At 43.3% G+C, this 10,660-nt stretch overlaps 1 protein-coding gene across 1 annotated transcript in view; it reads right to left on the bottom strand.

Moving 5' to 3' along the window:
- The window catches only part of Zswim5 (zinc finger SWIM-type containing 5), a 106,977-nt gene extending 99,654 nt beyond the window's left edge, over positions 1 to 7,323 (bottom strand). Inside the window, exon 1 of the mRNA XM_034504000.2 lies at positions 6,577 to 7,323. Coding sequence (XP_034359891.1) covers positions 6,577 to 7,180 — 604 coding nt within the window. The 5' untranslated portion in view covers positions 7,181 to 7,323. The remainder of the gene's footprint in view (positions 1 to 6,576) is intronic.
- Between the last annotated feature and the right edge of the window lie 3,337 nt (positions 7,324 to 10,660).

Genomic DNA, 10,660 nt, shown 5'->3' on the forward strand with positions numbered 1-10,660 from the left:
TAAATGGGACCTCATGAAACTAAAAAGCTTCTATAAGGCAAAAAACATAGTCAATAGGACAAATCAGCAACCTACAGATTAGGAAAAGATCTTCACTAACCGCACATCTGATAGAGGGCTAATATCCAAACTATATAAAGAACTCAAGAAGCTAACTGCCAAAAAAACCAAACAACCCAATCAAAAAATGGGGTATAGAACTAAACAGAGAAATCACAACAGAGGAATATTGAATGGCTGAGAAGCACTTAAAGAAATGTCCAAAGTCCTTAATGATCAGGGAAATGCAAATCAAAACAATCCTGAGATTCCACCTTACATCAATCAGAATGTCTAAGATCAAAAACTCGGGTGACAACACATGTTGGCCAGAATGTAGAGAAAGAGGAACAGTTCTCCATTGCTGGTAGGATTGCAAACTGGACAACCACTCTAAAAATCAATCTGGAGGTTCCTCAGAAAATTGGAAATAGATCTAACTGAAGACCCAGCTATACTACTCTTGGGCATATACCCAAAAGATGCCCCACCATGCCACAGAGGCACTATGTTCATAGTGACCTTATTTGTGATAGCCAGAAGCTGGAAACAACCCAGATGTCCCACAATGGTGAAGAAGGGATACAGAAAATGTGGTTCATTTACACAGTGGAAATCTACTCAGCTGTTAAGAGGACATCATGAGTTTTGCAGGCAAATGTATGAAACTAGGAAATATCCCGAGTGAGGTAACTCAGACACAAAAAACATGCATGATATGTACTCACTAATAAGTGTACTAAAAATACAGAATCCCAGGATATAATCCACAGAACTCAAGAAAGTTAACAAGCCAAAGGGTCCAAGTGAGGATGTTTCAATCCCACTTGGGAGGGGGAAAAAACAATCATGTTGGGGGGCAGGGGGAATAGGAAGGGACCTAGGTGAGAGAGAGGGGAAAAAAGGACCATGATCAGATAGGTATTGGGAGGGAAGGGGAACAGGAGTGAAGCCCTGAGGGCCAGCAAAATGAGTAGAAACAGGCAATCTTGGAAGGAAGGAGGTGGGGGGGTTCCTCTTTTTTTTTTTTTTTGGTTTTTCAAGACAGGGTTTCTCTGTGTAGCCCTGGCTGTCCTGGAACTCACTCTGTAGACCAGGCTGGCCTCGAACTCAGAAATCCACCTGCCTCTGCCTCCCAAGTGCTGGGATTAAAGGCGTGAGCCACCACTGTCCGGTGGGATCCTCTTGAATGTACCAGAGACCTGGAAGGTGAGAAACTCTCAGGACTCAAAGGGAGGGACCTTAGATTAAATGCTCAACAGTGGGGAGAGGGAACTTCTAGAGTCCACCTCCAGCAGAAAGAAGGACATCAAGTGGAAGGATGGGGTTGCCATTCCACAGTCAAAAGCTCTGACCCAGAATTAATTGTTCCTGTCTAAAAGAACTACAGGAACAAAAATGGAGAAGAGACTGAGGGAAAGGAGGTCCAGTGACTGGCCCAACTTGGAATCCCATCTCAAGGGGAGGCTCCAAGGCCTGACACTATTACTGATGCTATGGTGTGCTTACAGACAGGACCCTAGCATGTCTGCCCTCCAAGAGGCCCAACAAGCATCTGAGCAAGACAGATACAGATTCTTATACCCAACCAATGGACTGAAGTTGGGGACCCCTGTGGTTGAATTAGAGAAAGGCTGGAAGAAGTTGAGAAAGAGGGTGATCCCATAGGAAGACCACCAGTCTCAAGTAACCTGAATCCCCAAGATCTCTCAGACACTGAGCCATCAACCAGGCAACATACACAGGTAAGAGGCCCTCAACACATATACAGCAGAGGACTGCCTGGTCTGGCCTCAATGAGAGAAAGGCACCCACCAGAGACTTGAGGCCCCAGGGAGTGGGTGGGGACATCCTCTTGGAGATGGGAAGAATGGGATGAGGAACTGTAGGAGGGTGGACCAGGAAGGAGATAACAACTGGACTGTAAAAAAAATTAAAGATAATTTAAAAAAAAAAAAAAAAAGACATTGTCTCAGGAGATAAAGGCATTAAGCACCTAGCCCAGTGACTTGACTTTGATCGCTGGGAGCAAAGTGCATAAGAAAACCTATTTCCACAAATTGTTCTCTGACCTCTGCATAAGTTTTATACATGTACACACACACACACACACACACACACACACACATCAATAAATAAATGTAACTTAGGATTTTAAAGCTGGATGTAGCGGGGCATACCTCTGATCCTAGTATTGCTGGGGCAGAGACAGGCAAATCTCTGTGAATTCACAGTCAGCCTGTTCTATAAAATAGCAAGTTCCAAGCCAGCCAGGCATACATAGTTAGACTGTGTCTCAAACAATAACAAGATAATTTAATGTCACCAAATATTCTTTAAAGTTATAGAGCTGCCTTTTGTGACAAAATCTTACATATAAATTAAGCTATTATGAAATGTTGTAATTCTATTCACGTCTTACAGGGGATGCTATAAAGCTTTCTAGTGGGTATAAATATCTTTTGTGTCCCCCAATATTATATATTCAAATTAACTTCATATGAAATTCTGTAACTGGGGCTACAGGTATAAGCCAGTAGCAGAGTGCTTGCCCAGCCTGAGTTCCATTCTAAATATCACAAAACAAACAAACAAGCAATAACAACAAAAAGAATAACTATTATACATGTTACAATACACAGAAAATTTTACAGATATGTTTACTGATGATACACAATTATACATAAATTATAGACTTACTACTTGATGTTTAAATTATGGAAAATTTCCTAAAATTGATCTTTTCTACTACAACTATTAGCTTTTTAGTTGTACTTTTTCACACAAGGAAGCACTTGGCATCAATATAAAACACAAATAAATAAAACATTTTTAAAACTTGAATTATGTTACCTTCATAATAGTGAGGGATCAGACTGCAAGTTTATTAACACACCTTCAAACTTAGAGAAATACATGAGAAAAGACTAATTTCTCCTTTTAAAAGGAACAATACTTCTGATTCAGTATTGTTATGTAAAAGAAGTGTATCTTTAAATATAATAAGCCTGCATTCCTCCCTTTGTTGACATCAAGATAGGAAGTTTTAGTTCTCATTCAAAATGTGGTATTTTCTACCGAATACCAAGCACACTGACTACTGATTCAACATGGAAAATAATCAGAAGTTACAAAATTTAGCCTACATGTAGAAAGTAATTTGAAGTTATAGAATTTAACCTATATAGACTTTATAAAAGTTTTGTTTGCTTTTATTTTCCATAAAATATTTTGTTCACTGTGCTTTTATGTTTGTGAAAAGGTCTTACTGTGTAACTCAAGCTGGCCTCAAACTTGTGACTCTCCTGCCTCCACCTCAGTGCTGGTTTTACAAGAGTATACTCTTATGCAAAACAAACAAATACACACACACACACACACACACACACACACACACACACACACACACACACACTAAGGGCCTGGAGATGGCTCATTGATTAGGAATGCTTGATGACTGCTCTTATAGAGGTCCTGAGTTCAGTTCCCAGCACCCACATGGAGTGGCTCACAACCACTGTAACTCTGACTCCAGAGGATCTGCCCTCCCTCTCTTCTGTATTCCATGGGCAACCCCACACACATCACCAAGTAATTAAAATTTTAAAATATCTCTTAAAAAATTCCATTATGAATCTTTTAAAGGATATTAAAGGTTGGTTTTTCATGTCTATAATTTCAGCACTTAGAAAGTAGAGGCAGACACTCTCTAAGTTCAAGGCCAGCCTGATCTACAGAGTGAGTTCCAGGATAGCCAAGGCTACAAAAAGATACCCTGTTTTGAAGCAAAGAAAAAAAAAAAATTGAAAGTTGGAGAGATGGCTCAGAGCATCATCAGAGATGGTTAACAGCATTTGCTGCTCCTGCAGAAGACCTGGGTTTGGGTCCCAGCACATACATGACAGCTCACAACTACCTACAACCCTAGTTCCAGGGCTTCTGACACCCTCTTCTGGCCTCCAGAGGCATCTGGCACACATCTGGGCACTCACATGTATACCTAAAATAAATCTTTTAAAATTTTAGAAGAATAAGTTGATGTTATTATAGATCTGAAATTTTCTTTCTTTCTACCTTTAACAATCCTCAGTTACAAGATCATGATATGTTTTGGAAACAGTCAGGAAATACGAAGAGTTCTTAGCGGGATGTAAGAGTTAAAATGAGTTTGAAGTAAAGTTATAAACTAAAGAACATGGTTTATTATCAGACTATATGCAAATAACTCACTGTATCATCTGGCAGTGCTTTCAGAAAACTGATCATCTAGGTTAAGTTACACAAAAGTTAAAAGAGATAGACGTCTAGTTTTATATATTACAAGGTGATTCATGGCAAAATACTTTAAATTATGAAGAAATGAGGTATCTTCTTCCATATTCACTGGTACAAATTCAGGTCAGAGAAATAAATATCACAAAGTACAAGTTCTCAAACATAGTATTTTAAATTCATTCTTTATCTAGGAAATCCAAATAAATCAGACATTTGTTTGTGTCCTTCTCGGGGTCCCTAAAATGACTGGTATGAGTCCATTACCCCATAAGTACACCAACTATCATTTTAAAAGAGGAATAGCTGATTTAAATACGATCTGGATCATCCTCTAAATCTGATTTCACTTGGAACTTGACATTTTAATCACTCTAAAAATAGGTACCTCTTGGGGCTAGAGTTACAGCTCTATGTTAGAGTGCTTGCCTAGCATGCCAGAGGCCCCAGGTTCAATTCCCAGCACTGGGAGGTGGGGGTGAGGGAAATAAAACTCTTCTCCCTTATTTGCTACCTTAAAATTTGAAATTCTTTCAAACCCATTTCTATCCCTAAAATAACCACTTGAACTAACTCTTACCAATTTATAGTATTTTAAATAAGTTAACTGTTTTAGACTCTCAGAAAGATTAAAGCTTATAGATTAATAAAATGAAACATTAAGGGCTGGTGAGATGGCTCAGTGGTTAAGAGCACTGACTGCTCTTCCAGAGGTCATGAGTTCAAATCCCAGCAACCACATGGTGGCTCACAACCATCCATAATGAGATCTGATGCCCTCATATGGGTGTCTGAAGACAGCTACAGTGTACTTACACAAAATAAATAAATAAATTATTTAAAAAAAAAAAAGAAACATTAATTTTCATGTTTTCAACACTTCAATATTAATGCTGTATACCCTAATCGCCTATTTATCCAACTCATTCTTTCTAAAATATACACAAATACACAAAGCACTAACATCTTTCAAATAAGCAGAATAAACATTTGCTTCATATTTATTTAAAATTATGCTTTTATAAAATATGACAGAACTTATTCATTCTCAATAACTGGAAGAGACTGTTCTATGTAAGAAACTGTAATGTACTAGTTTTCAAAGGAAAATAATTCCAAATATGTTGTTTTTACCTGAGGAGAAGACAGATAAATGTTGGATTTGTATATGTATGTGTGCCTGAGCCTGTGAAACGTCCTTCATTCAACTTTAGAAAAATCAGTATTTCCTTTAGTCAATATTAGCATATAGTGTGCAATAAGGTGCATAGAGATGTGCACTTCCAGAATGCTACAATAATCCAAATAGGCCCCCCAAAAGTGTTTTAATATTATGCATAGCAAATCAATGTTAAAACAATGTCGATTTTTTTCTTTCTAATCATCCCACAAATCAGGTACACTTTAGTTAAATACTCAATAAGATTAACAAACTAGAGGCTCAAGAGAAAGAGTAGATTTTTTAAAAATCAGTTTCCATTTTTGTACAAACAAAAAGATAAAACAAAAGCGAATTCGAGGACGCCTTAAATGAAAGCATTTGAAACATCCAACGTGACTGGCTTTTGATTTACCCCAGTCTGACAAGGAAGGCAGACCCCGCCCCCACTCCAGATTGTGTAGCTTTTTTCCCCCTTTCCCATGGATGGGGGTGTAGGGAAGAGAAGCTGTCACATTTCCATCTTCCGTTATTGTTAATCTGCAGCCTAGATTCCCAAGCATTACTGGTGGGGGGGGGATATTAAAACAGACTATTTAAATTGTCTAAAATACACAATATTCTGTTGCTTTTTCCGATGTGAAAGTTAATTACACTCAGATTCAATCTGCCATAACTACAGATTGGCTGTGACAGCCTGTCCCTCAAACACTCCCTCTAAGACCTATTGCTCCCTTTCCCTCTAAACTTAAATCGGTAAAACGCTTTTAGTAAATTGTTGCATGCAAAAGGGAACATTACATCGTTATTCCTTTAGTGTGGGGCATAGGAGAGAGAGGGAGAGAGAGAGAGAGAGAGAGAGAGAGAGAGAGAGACCGACCGAGACCTATTCGCTCTTCAAACAAAAAGAAAAAGAAATGGGGCAGCCGGCGGGGGGAAAGAGCAGTAGTAGACCTGAAGGAAACCTTGGGAAAAGTTTTTTATGCCACTTTTTTGTCCTTCGGTGGAGATGCAGGAGTTGGGCAGAAAGCCTGGGTTTTGACCCAGGGCTTAGGAAGGCACCTGCAGAAGAGGCAGGGGGCTGAGAGGGGCCGGGCAGCACCTACCGACTTGCAGCACGTTCTCCACGGAGCCGCTGTCCAGCAGACGGATGCCCCGGCGGAACGGCAGCCCCTCGCCGCCGCCGCAGCCGCCGCTCGCCGCTCCAGTCCCAGAGCCCAGCCCGGGGGACGCGCCCGCCCCGGCGGCCCCGGGGGCGGAGCCGGCCGGAGCGGCGGCCCCAGAGGGTGGCGGCGGCCCCTCTTCGACCGGCGAAGCCCCCGCCGCTCCGGCAGCCGCGCCGGCGCTCGGGCCGCCCCGGTACTGGAAGCTGGAGTACATGCAGATCTCCCGCTCATTCCGCGGGAAGGACCAGTAGACGATGCGGCGCTGCACCGGCTCTGGGATCCGCTCGAAGCGCTCCTCCACCCGCTCGTACGCCCACTTTTCCGCCACCGTCTTGGCGGCGCAGTCCAGCAAGGACTCGGGCTGCAGGTGGGGGCGGGCCCCGGGGGCCAGGCAGCCGCCGCCGCCGACCCCCGCCCCTCCGCCGGCTGCCCCGGGAGTCCCGCGGGGGTGGTGAGCTTGCGGGCTGGGCCAAGAGCACAGCCTCTTGGCCGGAGAGATCGGCGGCGGCGAAAGCAGCTCCTCTCGCTCACCTCCTTCCGCCATTGCTGGGGACTGACTGACTGACTGACTGACTGAGGCGGAGGCGGCTGCTCGGGCTGCGGCGGAGACCCCGGCCACGGCCACGCGCCCCGCGCAAGCGCCCAGCGGCGGCGCTGTGGGGAGGGGGCGGGGCGAACGAACCCACGAGCCCGTCGGCCCGAGTGGGAAGCCGGGGCCCGTCCCGTGCTCGCGCCGCTCGGGCCAGCGCTGGTTGGCCTGAGGACCAGCGCGAGGCGACGCGCGCCGTCCGGGCTGCCGCGGGCGCGAGGAGACGCGGGGGCGAGCGCAGGCTGCGGGCGCGCTCCGGGCGCAGCCAGCCGGGAACCCAAGCCGAGCGCTCGCGCGGGGCCGCGGGCGGCCAAGGACGAGGAGCGCCCGGCACCAGGTGCCTCCAGCGCACCTGCGGGCGGCCCGGAGAGGATGGCAGTGTGGCCAAGTGAAAAGACCCGGCCACCGGCCGTCGCCATGAAGTAACAGGCTTGGGGGGCATGAGGAGAGGAAACAACTCCAAAGGAGGCTCTTGATGCAGACAGAATTGACAGGCGACTGTCGCAGCCCAAGAGGCACCAACCAAGCAGAAAGATGCTAGGAAGGAAGCCACCGGGTGGGAGTAGAGGGTGGAATCGGAAAGTTCGCGGGATGAGAACTCTCCCCGTGTCACATTATAGGATAGCATCGGCGTCCCTGCCGGCTCAGAAACTGGCTAAGTCCATCAGCCAGTCCGAACAATGGGGCGCCAGGATCTCACCGCTGAGGCAGCAGCACCCTCGTGTTTTTTGAGTGGTTTACCACCTTGCATCCTACGGGAACAAAACCCAACACTTTTGTGTAGTTTTTGATAGAATTCTCTGATCCCTTACCTCAGATTTAAATTGGATCTTCGTGTTTTTCTTGTCTGTCTTCTATTCATTCCCCTGAATTTACTTACATAAAATTTAATACGTTTTTTGTTATTTGGTGTTTAACTGCCTAACTCCCTAACAGTGAAGGTCATGTCCATTTTTTTCACTGTGGTGTCTCCTCACCCAGGTACATTAATGGGTGCTCAAGAATGACAACTTCAACAGTAACTCCTTCGCAAACAACACGGAGTTATGACTGCCTTTTACTCCGATTGTAGAATTTGCTGACAAAGTAATCACTACAAGTTTTAAAAAGTTCCAGGAACTGTATTAGAAGACAGCCAATAGCTGAGTTCAGCTAGAAAGAGTAGTACAAAGAACGAATAAGAGAAGGTAGACTGCAGCCAAAGTAGTTTGGCTTTGCTGTAATCTCAAAAGAAAAGAACTCGGGCTATAACCTAGACATGAATCGCTCTTAATGGTCATGTGGTGCTAATCACGACTCAATTGATTTGTAAAAGGGAGCTGGCATCAATGTCTGTGCATATAGCATATAAGAATTAAAAATGAGGTCAATTGCTTCTTTCATAAATAGTTGATATTATTTCTGCAAGTATAATTGAATTATTATGAAGTATCAATCTCTACTTAAATGCCTCTCCTTGAATCTCTTACCACAGTTATGGGCTTTCATAATGCCCATTCTTTTCAGAATTGTGTGTGTGTGTGTGTGTGTGTGTGTGTGTGTGCATGTGCAAGTGTGGGGGGGTGTATGTGTATGCGCACCTGTGTGTGTCTTCTTTTAATGTCAGTCTCCTTGACTCCACTAATAGATTTGTAAGAACAGAAACCATTTCTAAGTAAGGAATGATTATCACCTGCCATAATTCTGAAAAAATGAAAGCTGCTTGAAGAATATTACATTTTTAAAATAGAAAGGAAAATGATGATAGACGCTAGAGAAAAAAGAACATTTGACTTTGAGTCAGCCAATGTGTTACTTTGATTTAATCAGTTGTTGACAAGCATAATTAAAAGACCATGGGACAGGGAAAAAATGTTACTTAAACATAGTAACAGTAACGTTTGAATTAAGCAAAAAAAATTTTGAGGGCACTGAAAAGTAAAAGAATAGCATACATATCTACACTCATAGGCCCATCCTCAGAATTGATCATTATTTACCATATCTAAAGTCCACATCAACCATCTCTATATAATCTCCTCGGAAGCAACTGTAATTTTTATTTAGAGTCTATTTCCAAATTGTATGTGTGTAACTGTTTTGTATATTTGTGTTTAATTAAGTGGTTTGACTCTATACTCCCCTCCTGTTATTTTGTTTCTTCCTATGCATAATAAAAATCCTCAGGCATTCCCAGGTACCATAAAACTGTCTGTTTTAAGAATATATCACATTTTGAGGCTGTGAAGATGACTCAGGTTCTGATCAAGGCCCTGCATCATAAGTATGCATAGAGCAGTTGCTCAGTGATTAAGAGAGTCTACTCAGGAGTACACATGGATGGACTCATGGCTCCAGCTGCATATGTAGCAGAGGATGTCCTTGTCAGGCATCAATGGGAAGAGAGGTCCTTAGTCCTGTGAAGGCTCAATGCCCCAGTGTAGGGGAATGCCAGGGCAGGAGGCAGGAGTGGGTGGGTGGGAAAACCCTCATAGAAACAGGGAGAGGGGGTATGAGTTTGAGGTTTGGGGGGAAGGGAACTGAGAAAGGGGATAACACTTGAAATGTAAATAAAGAGAATATCCAATAAAAAATTATTTAAAAAAAAAAAGACAGAGGACAAAAGAGAGAGAGAGAGAGTCTACTCATGTAGAATGCCTGGATTTGGTTCCCAGCACCCATATGGCAGCTCATAGCCTTCTATAACTACAGTTCCAAGAGGGTCTGATACCCTCTTCTGACCTACTGGGGCACCAGGCATGTAGGTAAAATATGCATAAACATAAAAACATGAAAAATGAGCAAATTTTTAGATTCCTCAGCATGCCACATAAAATCTCAGGTGCCTGTAACCTCGGTGCTCAAGAGGCCTGAGACAGGTAGCCCCGCAGAAGTCACTAGCTAGGCCAGCCTAGCCAAACCAATGAGCTCAGGATTCAATAAAAGACTGTCTCAAAAATGAAGATGGAGAACAATCAAGCAAGACAACACACAGACACACACACACCAACAACCTCTGGCCTCCACATTTAGGTGCAAACAGACACACAAGACTTTATCATATTTTAGGGCCTAGTGAGACAGCTCAGCAGTTAAATGTACCTGCCTGCAAATCTGAGTTTGATGCCCATGATCAACATGGCAGAGAAGAGAACAGACTGCCAAAAGATGTCCTCTGACCTCCACTTGTACTTTGTGGCATGTGTGTTTCCCCCACACAAATGAATCATAAAACTGTTTTGTTTTTATTTTGAGCACAGTGGTTCATGCCTAAGGCTAGATGGATCACCGTTTCAAGACCAGCCTGAACTGTGTAAGGAATATCCTATCTCCAGAAAGAATAAATGGATCTCTCACAGTTTTTAAAGCATAATGCAACTACTTGTTAAATATAAACACCTGAAAGAAGTGACTTAGACCCAAAATGTGTCAGCTTTCTGATTTGTAAAGTGGGGT

Source organism: Arvicanthis niloticus, chromosome 5, assembly GCF_011762505.2.
Source record: "Arvicanthis niloticus isolate mArvNil1 chromosome 5, mArvNil1.pat.X, whole genome shotgun sequence".
In the NCBI taxonomy this organism is placed as follows: domain Eukaryota; kingdom Metazoa; phylum Chordata; class Mammalia; order Rodentia; family Muridae; genus Arvicanthis; species Arvicanthis niloticus.